This window comes from Stegodyphus dumicola, chromosome 1 (assembly GCF_044657685.1).
Source record: "Stegodyphus dumicola isolate Sdum_Otavi_A_Nest chromosome 1, ASM4465768v1".
In the NCBI taxonomy this organism is placed as follows: domain Eukaryota; kingdom Metazoa; phylum Arthropoda; class Arachnida; order Araneae; family Eresidae; genus Stegodyphus; species Stegodyphus dumicola.
This window is the reverse complement of record NC_140768.1, coordinates 118,589,470-118,615,777: the sequence shown is the minus strand read 5'-3', so window position 1 is coordinate 118,615,777 and position 26,308 is coordinate 118,589,470. Positions and strand designations below refer to the sequence as shown.

Sequence of the window (26,308 nt, the reverse complement as noted above, 5' to 3'; positions counted from 1 at the left end):
TTCCACATAGCTCAGCATATAAAAAATGGAATTCACGTTATAAAAGCCAAATCAGTGAGATAAATTTAAGTTCTAAAATTACACAAACAGTCATTTTATTTGTAACCAACTTAAATATCAAAAGCCTAATTGAAAATTATACAAGATTTTGAAGGGGAGAAAAATTTCAGTCACAAAAGGTGGCATATTTTGATTATTCTGAAATCCCGCCAAACATCAAAGTTGGCGGAGATGCCACCAATTATTCCAGTGTACATTTAAATTAATAAAATTATTTAATTAGACAATAAAGAGATACAAAATTCAGTTTTACACTGCCAATGTTTCTCCATTTTCAAAGTTGTATATCATGGCTTTTTTATGTTCAGACCTTGTAACTCGCTTCACACAGTTCTAAACATTAACCATTTTTTTCTTTTCCAAAATGAGGGAAAAAAAAAAACAGAATTTACAACAACCTCTAAATTAAACTGGCTTATGCAAATTTAATCGAATTTACATTAACCCAAAACGAACTTCTTATGATTGCATTGTAACACTGTGTTTATCCATTACTGGCACTAAATCACACTGTTTGGCAATAATGTGTTAATAGTAAACTGCTCAAAACAATTAAAGGATATTGTAAGTTTTATATAAAATAAAGATATAAGCGAATTTTTTTTTTTTTTTTTTTTTTTTTTTTGCAAAAAATGGAAGAGAATCACAAATGCAAATTTTTCTGATTTTCAAACTGTGGAGTATGCTAATTTTGAGTTCAACGTTAAAAACGTCGCTTCAGCGGCAGAGAATGAAATTTGACTTTCAACTGAATAAAAGACAATGAAGACAAAGATGATCGGCATTCAGTGACTGCTTTGTTTCGATGAGTACAATGTCTCAGTGAAGTCATTTAACCAATTCAGAAGCTTGGAGAGTTGTTCGTAAGTTAGAAGGAGGCCAAACTCAAGCCGAAGTAGCGCAAGCCATCGGAGTGTCACAAAGTATGATTTCCAAGATCTGGAACCGTTTTTCGGAAACTGGAAGTGCAGGCCGAAGACCAGGGTAAGGTCGTAGACGGGCAACAACGCCCAATAAAGATCTTTATTTAGTGTTAACGGCTCGGAGACACCGAAATATGAATGCTACTCTTCTCCAATAACACCTTCGCTCGGTTACTGGCACCACAGTTTCAACTCAGACCGTCTGAAACCGGCTCCATGGTGTATGTAGGTCTGTATGCTCACCAACCGATGGTACGTGTTAGACTAACATCAAGGCATTGTCGCGACCGCAGGGAGTGGGCAACAGAGCATGTGAACTAGAGAAGAAATGAATGGAGCAATGTTCTTTTTTCTGAAGAGTCTCGTTTTTCTGTTCATCCTGATAATAGGCGTATTTTCATTTGGAGAGACCGTGGCAGTAGGAATAATCCTGCGTTCATGCACGAAAGTGTCAGATTTGGCAGTGGGGGAGTTTTGGTGTATGGGTATCCATTGACAGGCGCACAGTCCTCTACATCATTCGAGATGGACCTCTGACTGGTCGCTGATATAGGGATGAGATCCTCAGACCTATTGTAGTCCCTTACGCTGCAGCAATCGGAGATGACTTCATTTTAATGGACAATAACTGCAGGCCACATCGTGCTAACCTGGTGGAGGATTTTCTTTTTGAGGAAGGAATCGTACGAATGGAATGGCCAGCGTGTTCTCCAGACATGAATCCAATAGAACACGTTTGGGACGCTCTAGGAAGACGAGTTGCTGGCCGCCAACCGCCCCTACAAACTCTCCAAGAACTGGAAAGAGCTCTTCTGGAAGAGTGGGACAGAATACCCCAACTCGTGATTAATAGCCTCATTGACTCCATGCCTCAAAGGTGTTCAACGTTGCTGGCTGTCCGAGGAAACCATACCCTCTACTGAAAATTATTTCCTTTGAAGAAAACACCTTTTCTTATTCTTTTTTTCTCATACGCACAAATTGTGTTTTTTCCTTTTGTACACAAAAATGCGCAAAATGCATTTTTTTCTGCCAAACATGTGTAATTTATTCTCTTATAACCTACTACGTCTGTCGACCATGCATTAATCAGCTAAAAAGTTTCCGAGCCACAAGATCCACCTAAAACCGCAATATCCTTTAATTGTTTTGAGCAGTGTATTTTGAGCTCTATAATGCCATTACAAATCTGTATATATACAAAATTTTTCAGGAGAAAATTGTTTTTCTAAAATTCTCTAAAATATTCAGGCTACTTTGAGTTTTCCATATAGATGGAATACCAGATAGTCATGCTTTTACTGTAAAACTAAAAAGTATAGTTGCCTAAGGTATAAAAGCAAGTTTTTATTTTTGTGCATTATTTCACATGACAAATTTGAAAATGTCAGACTGTGAAAGAATTTACTCAGCTGCAAGCCTTTAGGATTTAACTGACGGTTTTAAAGGCACTATTTCTATTATACCTTATTTGTTCATATTTTGTGATGCCATTTGTTCATGTTTTGTGATGCTATTTGTAGAAATAGCAGCATGTGAAGTCTATTGGTCATGGCCACAATTAAATAAATCATATAGATTAAAGAAAATTAAAGCACATATATGATGAATAAAAATTGCACACCATTTTAAAATTACTATATATATTATCATATAGTTACGAAACTAAGTTAATCCAAGTTACAAATTTTTTAGCATAATGATATATAACTTAGAACAACTCTACTGACATGATTATTGTTGCAGTTTTTAAGAATATGCAGTAAATGCAATGAAGTTTCATAACATAATACACTGACAGAGATAAATGTTTTTCAACAAATCTCTTGAAGGTCTGCAATTCTTCAGCAACTTCCTTGCTCTGTTATCTTCCACCACCTGATTTTCTAAAATGTAGGATCAGTAGTTCATCTTTATACATTGGATAATACCTCAGTTCATTGGCTGTTCAAGGCTTCCTACACTGGTAACAGATAGGTAACATAAATGTTTTCTGCATTTAAATCTTCGGATAAACTGCAGAAAATAGTGTTCATCCATTACATATTTTTTAATCTCATAGGTATAAATTTTGGCTTTAAACTTAGATCTTCAAAAGTGGCATTATTCTGGTATTACCAATTAATTGTATACTGGTTTCACGAGATTTCACTGCTCTGAAATCAGGTATGATATCCGTTTTAACCAATACTGCATAGATATTAAATACATTGATAAGTAACACAACTTGAACCTCTTACATGCTAAAAATGTATTCACAGAGAACTTCATTCTACATAAATGCAAGTTTACATGGCTGTACATGCACTTTGGATCAGTATCTTAAATACTGCTTATTAACTAGGCCATATGGCTAGCAAAGGAAATAGGTTTTATAAATTGATGTGTCAAGGTAGAATGAGTTTAAGTGACAGGTTTGCAAAAAACCAAGGAAGCAATTTCTTTCTGAATACATATTATTTCATTTAAAAGTTTAGAAACTTCATTATTCTTGTGTGGTGCTGTTTCAAATAATATATACAGTACAAAGTCCGAAATCCGGACTCGTCGGGACTTCAGCGATTCCAGATTTGGAATTTTTCCGGATAATAGATCATCAGTTTAAATCTAGTAAGATGGCATGTAGAAATTATAAAATTAAAAATAGGAAATCGTGATTTATGAAATAATGAAGTATTTATGATCTAAATGTAATCTTTGGGTCTATGAGTATCATCAACAAAATCTATTTTTAGCATATGAAAAGAAATTTTTGGTAAATTTTTCCTTGTCAACATTTTTTAGCACAACCAACTGAAATCTAATCATCGCCAAGCGTAATGTCAACATAAAAGGTTACCACACTCCTTTATTATTCAAATACTAACATAAAAATTTTTTTTAGGTATCGCTACATGAGTCATTACTCAAGTTGTCATGTTTTGATAAACATACAGTAATGAAAGGAAAGTATAATAAATAATGATTCGCCTGGTTGGTGTCAGATCAACGATGTATCTATGTGGAATCTTTCAGTTTCAGATGCGTGCCAAGCAAATATGCAGCAACGAAGCCATATTACTACTGATTGTACAAATTTATGCTAAAATGATTGTTTCTTCAATAACAAAGTATTTTACTTAGTGTCAAAGTGAAATTAAGAATTGGGATTCTCCAGATGTTTTATTATGCGCATGGGTAAAACCTACGAGAAAAATTTTGTTGGTGGTTTTGAGGTCCAGATTTTAGATCATTCCGGATAATGGATATCCGGATTTCGAACTTTGTACTGTATATGGCTTATTAGTAATGATACGCACAAATGTCATGTAGCTACTGTCGATTACCTCTCCTATTTTGCCTCGTTTTAAAATATATGACAGCAATAGAAATATTAACTTGCATCCAGAAATTGCAAGATGTAATGCATGTGAACTGTCAATCTACTAAAATTAGTTTTATTATGCATACTAGCATATGTGAAAAAAGTCAACATTTAATGCAATTTTTGTACTTCGTTACATTTATTTTTGGCCAATAAATAATTTTTTACATAAATTTTGTCTAAAAATGTAATTTGTTTTACAATTTTTGAAATAAAAACTGGACCACTCTTGAAAGTTTTTTTAAAAATTTATTTAGTTTGAAATGTACTTCAGCAGATAAAACCATAAATTATGTACATCATACTCAATATTTCTGGAAATATAGTAATTATATTACACAGAAAAATATAAGGGGATTGGCGAAGAAAACCAGTCTCTTTTAACCACTTAACAGTTTCTATTTTCCATCATATTATGACAAAAAATAAGCATATTTTTGATAAACATTTTTATGAAGAAATTCATTATATAAACCAAATCAGCAGTCAGAAGTATTACAAGTGATGAATTTATTGATTTATGCTAATTTTTATTTTCATTGTAAAAAGCACATTTTCCCTTAAAGTTGGCTTTTTTCGAACAAGTAAGCGAACTAGAAAGAACACTTTACAAAAATAAATGTCAGAATTTAAAATGTTTTATTGTTAATACATATCTGTTCAATTCCAAAGAAGAATTATTTATTAATATCAAGAAAGAAGGATTATTAATATCAAATTCACAAAAGTTCCAAATTTGCATTAGATTATCTATACTTTGTTTCTTCATAACTAGTGATGTCAGACAACAAATTGTCATTACTTCCAGATTCATTTTGTGAAATTTCAGATTCCCAACCTGAGTCAATATCAGAGTTATCTTCAGTTATAAGCTGCTCATTATCATTAATTTTTTCTTTTATTTTAGCTCCAAATTTAAAAGAAATAGTATTCGCAGTAGCCGGAACACCGAGCTAGTGAAAAGAAATTTTGCGCCTTTACTTGCTCAAAAGAATTCAGTAAAACTTAACCTTGAAACCAGTTGTTTTGCAATTCTAACTTTACTGGATTACTAGCGCCATCTGTTAAACATTACACACTAAACAAGCAAAAAATTTGGGCAAATCAGTGTACTAGACTAGAAAAAAATGTTGCCTGAGTGCTGCTCCAGAAAACAAAAAAAGTGCCATTTCCAAGTGCCCGAACAAAACTGGGAAGTGGTTAAAAGGAATTGATGAAAGAAAAGGACTGGGAACCTTTGATATAAATTATTAGCACATCATAAAAAAAATTCTGTGTGATAAAGTCATTAAGTCATTAGATGATTATGCTGAAGTTGAAGAAAACATCTGTATCAAAATAACTCCATTTTATGTAGCATGTTTATTTTAATATTATTTTATACTAATATGCAAGAAAAACAACATTCTTTTTTTTTTCCTTAACAAATGTTTTAGCCTTTGGTCCTATTTAAGTTAAATTCATGTGTTCTGTCATTCATTCATAGTTACAAAATTAAGACTACTGACTTATCCAATTTTCATCAGTCCAATATAGAACATAATTCCGCCCAGATGGTATAGTGGTAAGGTGACTGATTGTAATTATGCCAATGCCTCGAGGGCTATCTACCTAAGGGAAGGGATGCCTTTGTAGAGGACTTTCTAAAGGAAACTGGCTCGTATACACATTACACATGGGAAAAACTATAAAAAAGGCCATGCAGTCAGCCCGTTTGCTGGATTCGAACCTCAGACCGAGCTACCAGTGTTCATAAATTTTACTTCTCAGCCACTGGAGGGCATATAGTGGTTAAGGGAGCCAACTGCGATACTAAAGGGCCCGGGTTCGAATCCCAGAAAAGGCATGGATGTAAATTGTCTATCCTTTCATAGGAGGAAACAGTAGCCACCAATTCTGACCTTACTTATAGCAAAAGCCCAAAATGGATAGTGCTGATATTTAAAAAAAAGTCTGCAACACAACTTTGTGGCATTACTATATACTATAACCAATAAATTTATACTTTATTTCATTTTAATCAGTTTAAATGTTTTCAATGATTAAAATAAAATATTATTTTCTTTCTACTGGATATAATGTCATCCTTTTCTATTTACAACGTCTTAAAAAAAATTAGATTGTTCAGGTATAATGCTTTGGCTGCAATAATCTAGAATACACATTTAGATCATATTTATGAGAAATCTTGAATATTACAGCCAAAGGCAAAATGATAGTGTATATCTTAATAAATAAGATGGTTTGTTTTTCAGTCTGTGCCTGGTGATTTTTCCCTACACAGCAAATATATAATTCTGACTACATATTATTAAATTCTGATCTATATATAATTCAAGACTACATTAATATTTTAAAATAACATGTAAATGACAGATATATGTTTAGTCATTACAATTTAGAAATATATCCGGGTATAACAAACAGAATAAATATAGACAGCCAAAATTACCCAGTGAACGAGCAACAGCCAGAAAAGGTATTTTGTCAAAATCAGTGCTTCGTAATACTGGTCCTTGATGGCCGGGCCTTGGTCTTTTCCATACCACTCTCTCTACACCAGATTTGCTCATTACAAGACCGCCTGAATCAAGAATGCGTTGTTTCTCTGCAGGAGATTCTGGTTTGTGATCTATTGTTAGGCATTCCGCCTGCCACTCTTCAATACCTAGTAAAATAAACAGAGGCATTTAAAAAACAGCATATATGGTAACATATCAATCATTATATGTATTTCTATACTTATATGGAAATTATGAAAACAATCTATTAAATCCTTAAATTATATATAATTTTAAAAGAAATTTAATAAATATGTTTTCAGATGTTATAACATAAAAATTTCATAGTACTACTGCATTATCCGCCGAGCGCTCTGATAAAGTTGCAATCATTGGAGACTAATTTTTAGCCAATCTCACATGTGAAAAACAGAAGACATTTTACAAAATGGTAACATACTTAAAATGACACAAAACAGCAAAAAAAATAAAAAAACAAGAAACATCCACAATAAAACACTGAAAAATGAAACAGAAAAAAAAAATTAAATAATCAAAAACAAAAACATCTATAATGAAACAATGACAATCACGTACATTGTCTATAACGAAACACCAGAAATTACACAAAATAGCAACAAATTAACTAAATTAAAAACACAACAAACATGCACAATAAAGCCTTTTTTCACAGTTTTCAGCCCATGTGCCCAGCAATATGTTTTAATTTGAAAAAACACCAGAGATCTGCAGAATTCTCAGTATCACTGAGCAACTTGGCACTGCTCTCAGTATACACATTGACTTAAACTACTTTCTAGTTGCAAGATTTCTACAATAATGTAACATGGAAGACAAATAAAAGCTAGCCAGCCAAATTTGACATTTTACAGCATTTTATTACTTGAAAAATAATAATTAAATTTAATCTAGTATTAACATTTTTACAGTTGACGGATACTGTTCGTCTTCAAAGCAGTTTAGTATAAGGGAAAATATTTACCTTAATTTACGAGTGAAGATTACCAAAGCACAACAGCTCAGTTGACACAGTTGGCAAATTTATAATTGCCGCTCTTTAATGAGCAAATTTCAAATGTTATCAAAGATTTATAAGCTTACAGCTTTAACAAAGAAGTGAACAAAGGAATATCAAATTGTTGAAAGTGTACAATACCCTTTATATTAAAAAAAAAAAAAAAAAAGAGAGAGAGAGAGCGAGAGAGAGACAGAGTCCTTCCCCCATCCATCAAGTATGTTTCTCTTGCCCCCTCCTGACATCCATTCACCCAAGTCACTCCCCTCCCCCCAACTAAAGGATCATGCACCAACTTGTACCTCACTTTACAGATAACTTTGTGATTTTCTGCAGCAGATTATTTCTGCTTAAATTTTTCCTAAAGTTTTTTCACATAAAATATTCTTCATAAGAATATAGTACAAATAATGTTTTCAAACTTGCTGATGGCTGAATGGGACAGATGCTGAATGCCGGCAGTTCTTGCCAACTCAATACTGCCAGTTGAGGGGAGGAACCTTTTGTGAAGCATTTTATAAGATAAAATTGGCCTGTGTTTAAGTTATAAATGAAACAAACTGCCTGTTTAAAATCTATAGGAATATAAGTGGCTGAACTATTAGTGTTTTACCATTCATATTTTTTAAATTAATATCCTACTTCATTATTAAAGGTTTTAAACAAAACCAATATATTATAGTAAAAGCAACTTTTTCAATGAGTAATTAAACTGTGATATTCAAAAAACGTAATTATGCACTAATCATATGGTGCACCTTTTTTAATAGTAAGTACGAAGGTCATTCAGCAAATAAAGGCCACTCAGTCACACAAAATGGAAAACAAAATATTTATTACAGAAAACATTTCTGTTACAAGTCTGAAGCTTATTTCACTTCTCTACATAATCACCATCATTTAAACATTTCTTGTATCTGTTCACGAGCTTCAGAATTCCAATGTTATACTTTTCTGTCACCAATCCATTAAGCCACGTGGTCACTGCAATCAAACAAAAGACCACTAGTGTATTTCCATCATCCAACTCACTCCTCTTTCCAGTAACAGTTGTATTCATAATGCTGTGAATGGTGGTTGTGAAAAGTTGCCCTTTTGCAGCTAGGGTAGCCAAAATGAAATGTGTGATTGAAAATCCTGCTGACTGTGAGGTAAGGAGAGTGTGGAGTTTGGAGGTCAATTTGTGAATGCTCAATAGGTAAAACCGGCATTTTCAGCAACTTAAAGCAGTGTGTTTTGAAAATGTAATGAACAAAAGAAATCTGAGAAAATGGTAAGAAATGCTCAACTATGCACGAACAAATGTGCACGATGAAGCTTGACCTAAAGGCACAACACGCATCACAGAATACCTGAGGACTGCAGTGAAAAACAGTATCTCATAAGACTAAGTGTAACTCTCAACGAATTACACTCTGTGTTTCCAGACATTTTTTGTTCTTTGCTTGATGAAACTGGGTTGCTACATCTCAGCTACAACAAAATTTGTGCGCAGCAGCTGAGTGACCAACACACAACTTAGAGAATGGGCTCAGCATTAACATTCTTGATAATCACACACATGGAGACGCCTTTCTTGATTGGATTGTGACTGGTGATAAGACCTGTGTGTGTGTCACATCACCCCAGAAAGCAAGCGCCAATAACTTGAGTAGCATCATCTCTCATCTTCCAAAAAACTAAGAAAATTCAGACAGATTTTCTCAACATAAAGGATCATGGAAACAGACTTTTGGGATTGTAAAGATGTTCTTCTGGTGGATTTCATGCCAAAAGGATCACAATAAGGATAAATACAAATCCTTATTGTGAGACTCTAAGAAAAACTACAGTGAACCATCCGAAAGAGGAGGCAAAGAATGCTTTCTGGAGGAACTGTTTCTGGAGGACTGCATGTCAATGCCCACCCTCACACTGCTGCTGCAACTCCAGAGTTGCTGAATCAATTTAAAGGAGAGATTTTTTATCATCCACCTTATAGTTTGGACCTTGGCTCCTAGCATCCACCTTATAGTTTGGACCATTAACTGAACTGGGTGGTAAATGCTTTGGAAATGATGAAGAATTACAGAATACAGTGACTACCTGGCTTAACAAACTGGCAGCAGAGAAGTATTATATGGGAAATCTGAAGCTCATGACCAGATACAACATATGTTTAAAATATTGCGATTTTCATTTTGCATAACTAAATTATCTTTATTTTTTGGATACCTTCATATGTAAATTATTCCTTTCATGAAATGCCGCTTTGCACTACTAGTTTTTGACATTAAAAATAAAGAAGATGCAAATTAAAAATATGTTGTTACTCTATAAAAGTATGCATGCAAAAATTAAAAAACAAATGAAAATGTACTTGTTAATTTATGAAATTATTTTTTTCACCATCACAAACAGTAGATGCTTTTTTTATTATTACTTATAAAATTGTGTATACCAAGTAAACGAATAAATTTGTAAATTAAGATTAAAATTGTTATTTTAAAAGTATTCAAATATTTAAACAGAAAAAAAAAGGCAGTTTTTAATTATAATGCACTGTAAAAATCAAGTAAAATTTTAAAAATACACAACTTTATCTATACATATTGACATAAGCTTTATTACATTTCAACACTTATATTCAAAACAAATTTAGTAACTTACAACACTGATGTAATTCTCAAACAGCATTTCATTACTTAATAAGTATGTTTCAACACTTTTATCTTTGAATTAAAATTTTATAATATTTCAATTTTGATTTGCATGGCACCTTCAAAATCCTGAAATGCAATTTAAAAAATGTATGGTAATAATTATCAATAACAATGGAAATAATTTGAAAACAGAATTGGAGACTAACGAGATAAGAGCTGAAAGGTATTCAGAGACTGGGAATACTTTGTCTTCCCTTACTGCACAAGTGCCAAATAAGGTTAGTGGGAGAAGGACACTCCTTTACAGGTGACAAGGGGAAAGGAAAATTGGGCAAAGCATTACACATTAGGCAAATTGGCACCCCAACCATTTGCACTACATATGTACCATGCTGTTCCAGTGTCATTAGATATATATTTCTTCTATAGAGGGCATGCTACCAACCTCAGACGGTTCAAGTACTGCAAATTTTGTTATATGATATGTCTTTTGGATGCACTTTTTCAACTTCCCACAATTTCTTCAAAAACGTTTTGGTGTTTATTTTTTTGCAGCAGAAATAGCCTTGACGAGAAAGCCTTGATGAGAAAGGTCTAGCACATTCCAGCACTGATGAGAGATTATCAATTTAAGCATGGTGACAAACACTGCCTGCGCATAGTTCAGAAACAAAGAGTTAATTATCTAATTGGATTTCTGTAACAGCATCCTGCCAATGCAAGGATTTTTTTAATTGTAAAATACTCGTCATAATCTTCAATCAGCTGCAAAAGAAGCTACAGTTCAGGGATTCCCAATGGAAATAAGCTATAGTACAGTACAAAGTCCGTAATACGGACTCGTCGGGACTTTAGCGATTCCGGATTAGGGTTTTTCCGGATTAAAAATTATCAATTTAAATCTGGTAAGACGGCATGCAGAAATTATAAAATTAAAAATATAAAACCGTAATTTATGAAAAAAGAGCAATTATGATCCAAAGGGTATCCAAATTTACACCCCCCCAAAAAAAAGCTTAATATTTATATGTTTACTTTAGTAAACATTTCTATCAATGTAAGTTGCTTCATTTTTTGTGCTAATACTTTCTCTTTAATTCTATAATTAGACATAATTTCTTGTTCAGTTACAAAGTTCCACTGTTCAAGTCCTGTAATTGCTGTGTCGAGCATACCGATTAACTTATCAATAGAAATTTTTTCATTTTCAATACTCTGTTACTTTCTTCACTATCAGAAGCGTGCATGGGTAAACGCTTTACTGGCTTTATGTACATGTGTAGCGAACACGCGCATCAAACGCGCATGCGTCAGTTTGTGGCTTTGACATCCGGATTATAGATCATTCCAGATAATGGACGTCCGGATTAGAGACTTTGTACTGTAGTTATAGAATAAACCCAAAAAACTACATTAAGATGAATAAGCCCAAAATTCAAAAGCTGATTAGGATAGAGTAGAGAGTAATACAAGGGTATTCGCGATAATACAAGGATCTCGAAGTTATTTTTTCATTTATGGTAGCCTGAGTAGTTGAATATTATGGAAACCCTATTATGGCTAATCGGTTGTACGATTGTAGTAAATTTGTAAGGGCATGTGGTGTGAGTTGGTTAGGAAGTATATCGCTTGTTTCGTGGTTTAGACGGTAAAATGGCTGAATGTGGTAAGATTAATTTGAAGTTTCTGTATGATTTGGAAAGAAAAGGGAAAAGAGCATTACTTGACTGGTGTGTAAATTAAGGTTTGCTTAGTAGCGATCATTAAGTGTCCTGTTTGTAGGAAGGAAATGTGTATGGTCGAACGGTCGGACCAATGGCGCTATGAAGGATATTTTTTACTCTTATTTTGTGAAAGCTGCTAAGCAATTTTGTTTGACTGAAGACATGTTAATTCGTAAATAAGGTAAATGGATATTTCCTTTTTATAGAGCAAAGATGAATTTCCTTTTTTAAGTTATTTCATTGTTTGATTTAAAATGTAGTTTAATGAGATCATATATTTTTTGTTGGCTGTTCCTTTGACTTTTTAAGCGAATATATCAATGTATACATGGACAAATTCAAGGAAGTGCGCTATGCCTAGTTTGTACAATTCTCTGATTTTTTTTAAGTGAAAATAGCTCGATGTGTACATGGATACCGAGTTTATGCAATTCTTTATCCTATTATTTTGGCTTTGTGTAGCAGTGATTTTAAGGCAAAATAACAAGTCAAAGAATTGCACAAACTCGCATGTACCGCCAAAAAACGCCAAGGGGTACCCGCAAATATATTTTTACCGCTCATTTATTATACAGTAGCTATAGAATAAGCCCAAAAGAAGTTATAGCTCAAGAATTTTCCATCAACCCCTTGAGGATCAATGTATGTTTAAATAGGGTCTATAGCAGGGTTTCTCAACCGGTGGTACGCAAGAGAAGAATAGGTGGTACACAAAGAAGCAAAATATTTTTAATGATTAAATTCAAAAATTAAAACCCCAACATCCTGGCTGATTTGTTTCTCTAACACTCATAAATTTATGCGATCTGAGCTTTGTTCAAGAGTGATGGTGGTGGTGGTAGTACTACTTTGTGGTGGTGGTAGTACTACTTTGTAGTGGTGGTACTTAAAGGGTTTTCGATTTTTGTTTAGATGGTAGGCATTAGTCAAAAAGTGAGAACCACTGGTCTATAATATTTTAGGGGTATACTGAGGGTCAATGATAAATTTTTCTGTTTTAAAATTAAATTTTTTAGACATGTAATTATCAGATAATAATATCTATTGTATAGGGAAGAGTGATTCATGCATCTAAAGTTGAACGCCACTGTTGGCTTTTATTTGTTCACCAACACTAAGCAGAACTGCAGAAATCCCCTGGACCTTAAACAGCACATGGGTCCTCCTTTGGTGCAGAGTATAGTAGGATGTTTCAAATTATTTAATCATTAAATAATCTGTAAAAACATATTTGTGATTACTACTAATAACCGTTTCCATTATTAAATTTTTAAAACTATTATATATATATATATATCAAATAGAAAAAAAGAAAACAAATGTTAATATGCAAAACCTTAAATAAGAAAATAAATCTCTAATAAATTACTAAATAAATTACTAATTTAATTAGAAATAGCTCTTTAAATTTCTTTTATAGATTTTTATATGTCCCCCTCCTAGCATCTGCAATCATTTCCAGATCAATCCATACATATGACTTAATAACGCTGATGCTGTAACTAATGCGGAACCTAAGCCAAAACTTTGACATAGCTAATTGGGAAATATAACTCAAAATATTGAGAACTGAAACCTTTCACCTGGTAAACTTCCATTATTGTATAATTGCACGCCTTATGCTTCTACTATTGCTATCGCTAAGACGCTTCGCTTCTCTGCTCTGTTCCTAAGGCAACAGCATCAAAAATGTAAATGTTCTTGAATAGGCATGATTTAGTGCCAAGTAAACTGCGGCTACAAATGTCATTTGAAAAAATTATGAATATTTAATGCACCTCGAATGTCACGTTTGCTGTTCATTATAGATTCAAAATTCTACACCATCAATATTGCTAAATCTTTTTCATTACATATAAACATATTCCAAGTTTCAATCATGCTGTCTGCTCCTCTCCCAAAAATGAAAGCTTTCAAACTTTATATTACGCCCAAAGAGGTGCTTTTAACATCTTGTGTTTACCTTTATTTAGTAAATATCATGTTCTTCGCGCTTAAACCATGAAATTCAATTCAACAGCAATATCACAAAATATTTAAAAGAGCATATCACAAGAATTTCTGATACACAGTCTCATGTGCTGGAGATAAAAATGTTTTTCCCCCATAGAGTGTTACCATTCCTTGCTTTGAAATCATCGAGTTTGTTAATAAAAAATTCTTTAATGTTCGACAAAATATGAAATAGATAATAAAAAAATTTCCAAATTTGGGCTTCCAGATGCCCATATTCGAATGTAGGACTTCATTCAAAATTTGATGTCTCTAGGTATTATTGTTTATCACAATGCGAGAAAGAAGCATATATACAGTACAAAGTCCATAATCCGGACATCCATTATCCGGAATGTCTGGACCTCAAAAGCCACAAACCGACGCATGCGCGTTTGATGCGCGCGTCCACTACGCATGCGCATAAAGCCAGAAAAGCGTTTACCCATGTGCGCTTCCGATAATGAAGAAAGTTCACCTGTTTTCACATAAAAAAAATCAGAGAATTATACAAACTAGGCACTGCCCACTCCCTTGAATTTGTCCATGTATACATCAATATATTCACTTAAAAAGTCAAAGGAGCCAACAAAAAATATATAATCTCATTAAACTACATTTTAAATCAAACAATGAAATAACTTAAAAAAGGAAATTCATCTTTGCTCTATAAAAAGAAAATATCCATTTACCTTGCTCACGAATTAACGTCTTCAGTCAAACAAAATTGTTTAACAGCTTTCACAAAATAAGAGTAAAAAATATCCTTCATAGAGCCGTTAGTCTGACTGTTCGACCATACACATTTCCTTCCTACAAACAGGACACTTAATGATCGCTACTAAGCAAACCTTAATTTACACACCAGTCAAGTAATGCTCTTTTCCCTTTTCTTTCCAAATCGTACAGAAACTTCAAATTAATCTTACTACATTCAGCCATTTTACCGTTTAAACCACGAAACAAGCGATATACTTCCTAACCAACTCACACCACATTCCCTTACGAATTTACAACAATCGTACAACCGATTAGCCATAATAGGGTTTTTATAATATTCAATTACTCAGGCTACCATAAATGAAAAAATAACTTCGAGATCCTTGTATTATCGCAAATACCCTTGTATTACTCTCTACTCTATCCTAATGAGCTTTTGGATTTTGGGCTTATTCATCTTAATGTAGTTTTTTGGGTTTATTCTATAATTACAGAACAAAGTCTCTAATCCGGACGTCCATTATCCGGAGCTCAAGGCCACAAACTGACGCATATGCATTTGATGTGCGTGTCCGCTACGCATGCACATAAAGCCAGTAAAGCATTTACTCATGTGTGCTTCCGATAGTGAAGAGAGTAACAGACAACGTTATTGAAAACAAAAAAGTTTTGATTGAGAAGTTAGTCGGTATTCTCGACGCAGCAATTACAGGACTTGAACAGTGGAACTTTGTAACTGAACTAGAAATTATGTCTGTTTATAGAATTAAAGAGAAAGTATTAGCACAAAAAATGAAGCAACTTAAACAGCTTACATTGATAGAAATGTTTACTAAAGTAAATAAATAAATATTAAGCTTTTTTGTAAATTTTGATACCCTTTTGATCATAATTGCTCTTTATTTCATAAATTACAATTTCATATTTTTAATTGTACAATTTCTGCATGCCATCTTACCAGATTTAAATTGATGATCTATAATCCGAAAAAAACCCTAATCCGGAATTGCCATTATTAAATTCCCCATTCATGCATATTCTTCATGATTTAATTTCTTTAAATATAATGCAGGGCTCTAATATTTGGTGGCAATAATTTGAAAATGAACCAACACAAAATGCCGAAATGAAATTAAATGTAGGGGGATTAGAAGCCTCTTGTAATATTTCATTGGTAATTGAAAAAGGCCAGATATCCACATACCCCTGGCAAAAAAATATTATTACCAGCAATATAAATGTTAACAAAAACTGTTACGAAAATGGACCCTGAACCAGTTTTAAATAGTATTTTGCTCAGTAATAAATCCATACAGCGTTGTATAGATGAAATGTCAGAAGATACTAAAAAATCGTAAATTGGCAAACTGCAGAAAAGTAAATTTTCTGAGAAGTTTGATAAATCCACTTTTGGTAGAAATGGTATTCTGATGTTATATGTTCGATATTATAGCTCCAGATTAGGAAAAATGACAGAGGAATTTCTTACAGCGGAACTGTTACAAATGTACACTACAGGTGAACACTTATTTAATTGTTTTGAAAATTTTCTACAACAAAATGAAATTCCTAAAATTAATATTACTGCTGCATCTTTTGATGATGAACTATCAATAAGAAGAAAATATCGAGGATTTTCAGTAATTTTTTTTTTTTTTTTTTTTTTTTTTTTTAAGAGTTCTTGATATTCTGACACCATTGCATTTTGCATCAGCAACACGTTATTGTCAAAAATCTGCCTAAAAATCATAATGCTGTTTAGCACTTAAGTATTAATGCAATAAACACAATTAAAGCCAAGACTTTGAATGATCATCTTTTTGCTCAATTATGCGAAAGTAAAAAAGAATTTTATAATAATTTAAAAGAAGTTCATTAGTTGTTTAAAGGCTGTTTTATTGAAACCCTTAATATTGTAACAGAGTCCCTTTTGGAAATTGATAAACCTATGGCAACAAAATTAACTAAATCAAAAAAGTGTACATAAGTTGTAGGATTCAAATATTCCCGGACCAAGACTATAGTGCGATTATGAGAATGTTTTTGTGTTACTACGCTCTCCCCCTTTTCTAAAAGTGGTTTGTCCCAAATCACGAGGTCGAAAGCTCGCAGCGACAGCGTTTTTTTTAGGCAGGTGCATTTAGTAACCAGCAATAAAAAGAAATAGCATCAGTTGAGCACATAATCAAAATCAAATTTCGTGTTCGCTTGGGAAAGAGCACTTCGGAGACTTTCAAAATGTTGAAGCATGTGTATGGAAGTTAAAGATTATTGACAACACAAGCTTCTGAGCGGCATCGTCGTTTCAGAGAAGGCAGGAAAAGTGCTGAAGACGACGAACGTTTTGGCCGTCCAGTGACTTCGCACATTGATAAACACATCAAAAAGCTGTCTGCGGCGGTACATGCAAACAGGCAGGAAACAATTTGCCAAACCGCAGAATCAGTTGGGATATCAGATTGCATATGTCAGCGGATACTAAGGATCTTAACATGCATAGGGTGTGTCGACACATCACCCCCCTCCCCCGCATGTTAAAAGTAGACCAAAAGAGAATTCGAATGGAAATGGCAGGAGACTTAATCTCAGCAGTTGACAAAGATCCTTTCCTACTTGGCAGAATTATTACTGGAGATGAGGAATGGAGTTTTTTGTACAACCTGCAAACCAAAAGTGCATCGGCAACATGGAAATCAGCACAATCTTTACCGAAGCAAAAATTCTGCCAAAATCGCTCTACATGCTAGAGATATTCTTTGATATCCAGGGCATTGTACATCTGGAATTTAGCCCTGAAGGATGCACTGTGAACAAAGAACTCTATGTCGAAATCCTGCATTGTTTGCACGAGTCGATCTGGAAGAAGAGACCAAAAATGTGGGCTGAGCAGTCATGGGTGCTGTTGCATGACAATGCTCCTGCTCACCGATCCTTACTCGTTAGTGACTTTTCCGAAAACAAAAACAACTGTTTTCCCTCATCCTCTTTACTCACCTGATATCGAACCCTACGATTTCTTCCCATTTCCTGAACTGTCAAGATGCTTGCAGGGTCGTCGGTTTCAATCTTCAGATGAAGTTAAATGTGCATCGCAGGCTGAATTAAAGGACACAGCCAAAAATAGGTTCCAGACATACTTCGATGAACTTTACAGGCGCTGGCAAAAGTGTTTGTTGCACAAGGGTCTTATTTTGACGAAGGATGCGGTTCTGCAATTTAATTCATAATATTTTTTGCGTTATAGACTCAGTTCAGGAACTTTTGAAGCCTACCTCGTATATTTTTAGGATACATATTTGCTTTATTTAATAATGTGAAAAATGAATTACAAGGAAAAACATGAATCTCATTCAAACTCTAACAGTTATATCCTGGGTTTCACTCCAATGGATTTTGTTAAGGATAAGAATGGTGATGACATTCAGATCTACACTGATCACTTGAAACAATAAAAGAAGATATCAATGACTGTTATAAAGATTTTAGAAAGGTTAGATATCCCATATCAGATTATAAATCATTTGAAAGCTATACAATCAATACTGATTCTTTGTTAATAGTGGAATTAATTGAACTGAAGGAGAATTAAGAAGACAAAATGAATTTTCAAACAAATGGTTATGCGAAATTTTGGAATTGCAAGTATATTCACAAAAAATAATCCAATTAACCCATATTACCAAAACATTATTTTCAGCTTTTTCTAGTTCTTACTTGGCTGAGGCAAGGTTTAGTCACATTAGTATCACATCTTAACAATTTGTTAAGAAAACATAGAAATTGATTAAATAATAGAAAATGTTACATTTTAACAATTTGTTAAGAAAAAATAGAAATTGATAAAATAATAGAAAATGTTCTCATTAATTTTACACCTAATATAAAAACTATTATAGAAAAGCATCCACCACAGCTATCGTACTGAATCTTTAAAAAAAAAAAAAAAAATTAGTAAAAGAACTTGTACATCATGTAGATTTAGACCAAACAGGTCCGTTTTCATTAGGAGCAAAGAAATTTGTAAGACTAGGAACAGCTGGGAATTTAAGAATAATTTTGACTTTGTGTCCGAAAAAATTATCCAAACAGCTTCTTCCATTGGTGAATTAGATTTTCTTGTAATTTTTCACATTCATAAAAAATTAAGCTTGTTTAGTTAATGACTTTAAGTCAAATCCTGTCCTTCCTAATGCTTTTAAAATTTTATTAACTTAATTTTTCAATTTTTGTTACTAATTTTGCCAATGGATGGCACTACCTTCTCGTTCCACTTTACAGCAATTAGTATAAACAGGATCTTTATGCCAGCTGCAAATTTCTTCGCTTCTGATGAAGAGGGTCCTATTTAGTAAAATATATATTTATATTACTTGCTCTCAAAATAGATTGAGTTTTTTGTCTAAATCTACACCAAATACAAGATTGTTTCTTTACTAATTTTAAAGACAATGATAAATTTCTGTCAAACATTAAAAAAAATTGTATCAATGCATCAAGCTCAACCACCTTATTAACTGAAATTGAGGTTTCGTGCAATTACAATTTGTGCTTCTTAATAAAAGCACAAATTGTAATTGCATACTTATATTTGTAAAATTACAAAAGAAAATAGTACAAAAATAATAAAACCTAATGACACACCTTTTTTTTATCATATTCTTAGTCAAATTGTTATTTAAGTTCTTTATTCGAAATTAGGAAAAATGTGAAGGGGTCGATGCACAAAATAATTTTTTTTAAAGGCGTCGATGTAGGTAAAAGGATAGGAACCCCAGCTTTGGTTAATGTTTGAGGCATTAACAGGTTATACTGTTAAACTATGGCCACCAGAAAGAGTCAGAAAAAAAAAATTCCATACATTTGTGTGTATACATATTCATTACATATATTCATTCATATACATATTCATTTATTAAGCTGCAAATAAAACTGTATCAAGTAAAATACATAGAATTTTCGGTACTTTTCCGTTTTGCCAGCACAAATGATAAAGTAACCAATAATGGTACACTGATGCCAAATAAAAACCGGAATATCTTCGCTGGTAACCGTTTACGCTTCATTTTCAAAACATGTTGCAGCCATTTCTTATCAGATTGATTGTTTCTTTCAATATTGTCATGCAATTACATAGAATTTTTACGAGATACTTAAATTTTATTCCCTAAGACCATTCGTTGTAATTAAGTCAATTAAGATGCAATCACACAGCTCACCCTAAGGCGAAAATATAAAAAAGGCAATGTCAAGAGTTAAATTCATCAATTCTAATGAGAATACACTAGCGAAGTAAAGCATTGAAGTTTTACATAGTTTCTGAGAGATTTAACTTGATATTAATATAGATAATTACTGAGAGAATTATATTTTTGTAGCGTAGTTTATGTGAGATGAGTTCATTTGGGGTCACATAATATGAACCAGCGAATTAGGATGTTGAAACATGAACATGAAAGCATAGTAAATTCTTAAATTAATGTCTTTTTACAAATTTGTCTTTTACAAAATTTTAAATGATATTAAAATGTTTATGCGTTCAAAATAAAAAAAATTTTTAGAACTAACATTTGTTAACATTTTTTATGTGTATACTGTATGTTGTTGCCAATAAAGTTTGCTTGGCGAGATTTGCGCCGACAAAACGGAAAAGTACCGAACTTTCTTAGATTTTTAATAATAAACACAATTTTCCGACATGCTTATATATGTTATTTTAAATAAATTGCTTATATAATTGTATTAAATACAATAACTACTGTATATATTCAAAAGTTCTGTCGAATTATGTTATTATTTTAAATAAATTGCTGACAAAATTGTATTAAATACTACAATAAAATTATTTTGCATTAAGTATGGGATGAATTTTAAACGTGTTATTTTTTTAAATAACATACAAATTTATATTAAATTCCTTCTATATTATGCATTAAATAACTTGTGTTGTACAGCTATTGAATGAATTGGCGATTTTTCATTTGCCATAGTTGATTTTGTTTTCATGGATGTTTACAACATTTGGTAATAAATCCCACTTTCTCAATCTCAATCTGCGCCAACACCATTCTCTGACACTAAGCCCGCTACGGAAAGAGAAGTACGTACCAAAATTTTTATAAAATGCTAAATTGTAAATAATGCTAAAGATAAAATATGTAAAATATAAATACTGTAAAACTGCTTATGGTGTCCATGCTTGAAAAATGACAAATATTTCCAAGAACAAATTAAATAAAAGTACTGAATTTAAAAAAACAGTATTTAATACCAAAATGCCACTTTGCAACCAGTTTCAAAGACAAATAAAAATGTTTGAACCATAAGTAGTCAATTTGAGAAGGTTCCACAGTGTACGTAAAATGTTATATTATCTAAAATCTTTTATAAAATATCTAGAAGACATACCAGGTTCTTTAAGACCAAGTACAATTCTTGAATCTCCCACATGTCCAGTATACAGCTTTCCTTTGCGGATGAAAGCTACACTTGCAGTTGTTCCAGCAGTGCTAGGAAGGCCTGAGGCTGTTTTTGGCCAATTATCTATGGAAATGATAACAATATGTAACTAAAGTTTTTATTTGAAATTGTTTTAAGATATTGTTAAAATAGGAATTAATATATTATACATATCATTAAATGGACAATCAGATGAACAAATATTTCTAGATTTAAACATTTTCAACTTTGATCAATAAATCATGTTAGTTATACTATAGTAACATCAATATGTATATTTTGCTTTGAGCTGAGTCGTTGAAATTTGCTCAAATTTAGAGTACGGCAATAATTGCATATTTATGAAACTGAGCTTGTTCTTTAATTTTTTTAAATATTATGAGAGCTCAATGCTATACACATTATCATATTATGTACTGTGTTAAATATGTTTTGATAGTAAAATACAAATAAAGAGAAAATACTTTTACACCAAGCTGCGAAGCTAATATTAGTTTTGTTCATTACCAGTCACACTTTAACAGGAATTTACAAAAATTATAAATCATGCACATATAGCAAGGCTCAGGTTAAATTTGAGTGCATCAGTTGTGCAAAACTAGGTGCAAAGAAGCTCACAATACCAGATTTACATATTTAATATGGAAATCAATATGTTAAAATTTTGGTAATATTTACCGAGACTACTGAGAAAGGCAGCATTTTTGGTTAGCCAGATTTTTATTTCAACAAGGCACAGTTTTCTAAAGTAACTGTTTCTAATCTACAGCAGTTTTATCTGCCATATTCAGACCTTTAATCACTTTCTCAATGATAAATAAGCCGAACTGCTTTAATAAATACAATTCAGCTCTTTTCAAACCAAATTTCTACTGCCATTCCTACTGTTGGTCCTCATTTTTTAGGATGCTGCATTTTTTTCTCACATATTTTCTCTAATGACACATAATATCATTATATATGAAATGTTATTTAACTATTAGCCGGTCAAATGTGAAACTGTCACCAAGCAGCACAATTTAGCACAAATTATGGATAAGCATGACGTCATAACACGCTCATAACATCTGCACTTTCGTTTAATGTAGTCTTGAGAGATTCTCAATAAGATACCTTCTGTTTTTATGAACAAGGCTATAAATTAACTTTTCTTGTGGAACTTTTTCTCCTTGCATTCTTTTTTTTTGGGGGGGGGGATGGCAAGATTAAAATTTGAACATGCCTAGTGTTGTCTGAACAGTCTGAACAGCAAGCCACAATTAAAATTAATGTGCTGGGCCTCTTACACAAGCCATTCGCAAATTTTCATTTTAAATGAACTGTATTGATTAGCATAGGGCATTCAGGCAAATGCTCAGCGAGCTTAAGCATTAAGACAGCCCTGGACCTGACATTTACAAAACAGCTGTTTCAAACAAAAGAAACAAAATCAAAGTCATATTCAATCTATTATCAAAGAAAAGGTATGTTCAATATGATATAGAGTAAGTTGAGATAGCTGAGAAAATAGTAACAGATTGGAATAATTATCTGCGGTAAGTCTGTACTCATAGTATTTTCAAAATGTAACTTGCAGTAAAATCAGAAGGCCAAACAAAATAGTAGAAATCGACCAAACCTTGTTATGAAGCAGATCGAATACTGATTGCTTGTTAATTGTTATATATCTGAAAATTAATCATTTTATATATTTTTTAAACTTTAAACTTTGATTCATGGTGCCGGACAAAATACTCAAATATCAAATAATTCAAAACAAATCTAATTCATATTGCCATTCTTATAAACATTCGTATATCAAATCTATCAATCAATCGTATAACATATCGAACAATCAATCGTATAGTGGTATAGTACAATTTAACTTTTAGGTTTGCGTTGTGAGTAACCTATGCAAAAGGAAATATCAATAACTCCAAATTCAATTAAACTCCATGTTTCTTAAAAGCCTCCCGGCTCAAACAAATGGAGGGACATGACAGACCACAGTATATTACACAAGATAAATACACAAACGCATTTAAATTTTAAACACACATTTATTAAATTCTTGAATATATTATATTATTAGTAAATACTTGGGTAACTGATCAGTATCCCCTACCACATATTTTTACTATGAAAATAATCGCATCTGTTACACAAAAATACAGCTTTCAACAATTAAAAGTTAACATTTTTTTTTTCCAAATTAAGTAGGTCTAACAAAATTTAATCCTCCAAATAACAGGTTCTCATTAATTAGAAGGTAATGTTTTTCTAGCTCACAAAATTCAGTCGGTGAAACAAATTTTAATCCTCCTAAAACTGGCATTCACTTGAAATTATAAATAACTTCTCAATTTTACTAACTGTAATATTTAATTTATACAAGTAATAACAATATACAGGTAGATAAATCATTATTAACTGTTCTGCATTCGGGAAAACTAAGAGAGAGAGAGGGAAAATATACTTAAAAATTTCACTCACAGATGGAAAACAGTTTTTCCTGATAGCAGGATCCTTAGCGTCCAAACCACAGGGAAATGAGCAAAGCCCATTTTTCTTTCTGTCACAACCCTTTCAGAAGCGTCTAAAATTATTAAAAGTCACGAGTGGAAACTACAGTCTAATAATTCTTCAAACAGCCAGGAATCGCTTTAACTGTCCATTAGTTGGGAACCAATAGTCCAATTTAGAAGGATCTTTATTTCAATTCAATAACAAGATAGCTGAATATACACAAGTTTTAGAGCGATCACTTGTATCATCGAAAGCGGCGAATCAACATTTTATGCTGAATATTTCGGAAAAAGGCTCTTGGAGATAAACCTGCGATTTGGGTGAAGAGAGAAAATCTGTGCTAAATTTTCTTGGTAGATTGCTCTATATCACGCACTAAAGTATTAAACAGCTCTCAGTAAAATGCTCTTTGCAGCTAGTGCACGTTTCTCTAGACATCTCGCAGGAAAATGTTCCTTGCATCTCTCACACAAAACTTTTAAACAACTCACAGAAAAGAATGAATTCACTAGAGCAAAGGAAAATGCAACCCAAGTCCTCTTGCCCCGGCAACCGGCCGCACGGCAAAGCCGGCAGCAGGGCAAAACGCCCCTCGTTCGGGGTTTTTTTTTTTTTTTTTTCCTTTCACATCGCCACTGCTCAAAGTCACCAACCGGCACTCGCGAGAACAAGACCCCACACTCTTTTTCTCATTTTTCCTTCTCTTAGCTCGAAAATCAGAATCAGAATAATCTCTAGCCTGGTGCAAGAACACAGGAAATCTCGGTTTCTGCGCCTCTGTGAGTTCATAGGCTTTCAAAAAATCATCAAATTAAATCTTACCAATGCCGGAATTTTACGTTATCTAAACTGAGAAAATGACATACCCATGACGAATCAAACACCAGAAAATCTGACAATGCAGTTCGAAAAACATCTGTACACATAATGTGAGAAAAAAGTAGACCCCCCCCCAACTAACAAGCAGAAAATAAGCTTTATGAGAATCCAATTACCTAAGCTTAGTACACGCCCAACTGTCTTAAAGTAAGCAAAAACTGCAACCTTAACAAAGCGACAGGAAGACGATTTCCGTTTCACACACATTAGCTAAAAGGCGACAACACACGCCCTACTGCCTCCATTGTTAGTAAAAAGGCTATAACCCAATAAACCAGATGTGTTTCCTTGCAACTGTCTCTCGCCTTTGTTACAATTCCTACTCAAGAAAAACAAGTCAAATAAAACCTTAAGAGCTTAAGAATACTTTTTCCAGATTAAAATATGCATGAATATAAATAAAAATATTAGAATAATAATGACTTGAAAATTAATAATTGAAATTCGCGACATAACATAATTAAAGAGATGTAAGTTTATTCAGAATTCTGCAAGAACGATTATTATGCATCAACAGGAAAACTGTTGCCATGCAATATGATTTTGCACCACTTACGGATAAGCATTACATCACAATACACTCATAATATCGGCGCTTTAGTTAGATGAAACCATGGATAAACAATGGCAATACAACATAAAAATTGTTACAAGAGAATATTCATTTGCAAAGAAACATGGTTTAAGGGCTGTAGAGTTGCATGTGACGACACTCCAATTGATTTACAGTTAATAAAACAGGCAAATCGATAAACTCGTATTTGGCATACATTTTATAAATTCCCAATCGATTTCGAGGGCAAAACGGATACCCCTTCATCACGGGCAAAAAATTCTGGAAAAGCAAGTGAATGTTGATCATACTTATACCCTACAGGCGACCAATGGAAGAGCCGATAGTGCCATCTGTCGGCAGAAATGATAACAAAAAATGAAGGGTTAAGTTAGTAGAATTTTAGAGGCATTAGGCAAGACTGTATTGGAATTAAAGTCACTGACTAAACACTATAAATTTTTTTGAACATGAAAATCCACTTCCCTAAGAGAACCAGCTTTCTGGATAATTTTAGCAGAACCAAAATCAAAATTTTGATTGAATTTCCAACTATGATTAGCTATCGAAGATTTGTTAATTTCGCCTTTTCGAGCGTAAGATTCATGTTCCTTTATGCAAAACTTTAATGTTCTTTTTGTTTGGCCAATATAACTTAAGCCACACTGACACGATATGCTATAAATTCCCCAAGAATTAAAGTCAGAAATAGAATCTTTAAAGAACCGAACCTCGGATTTTATTTATAGGCGAGAAAAGAACTTGAAAATTAAACTTGTGTAAAATCCATGCAATTTTGTAACTGATAAAATTATGAAATGCAAGAATAAGAAGGTTATTAATGTTGTTTTTAACAACAGAATGTGCTCTTAGATGGCACGATGAGAACTTTTGAACAGCTTTATCAATGACTACAGGACAAAATCCTCAGTCAAGTGCAACAAATCTCAAAT

At 32.8% G+C, this 26,308-nt stretch overlaps 1 protein-coding gene across 1 annotated transcript in view; it reads right to left on the bottom strand.

The window, feature by feature from the left end:
• LOC118191584 (uncharacterized) overlaps window positions 1-26,308 on the bottom strand; it is a 45,671-nt gene that overhangs the window by 8,465 nt on the left and 10,898 nt on the right. The window contains exons 2-3 of the mRNA XM_035362398.2: window positions 21,368-21,502; window positions 6,800-7,015 (exon numbers count right to left, since the gene is read on the bottom strand). Coding sequence (XP_035218289.2) covers window positions 6,800-7,015; window positions 21,368-21,502 — 351 coding nt within the window. The remainder of the gene's footprint in view (window positions 1-6,799; window positions 7,016-21,367; window positions 21,503-26,308) is intronic.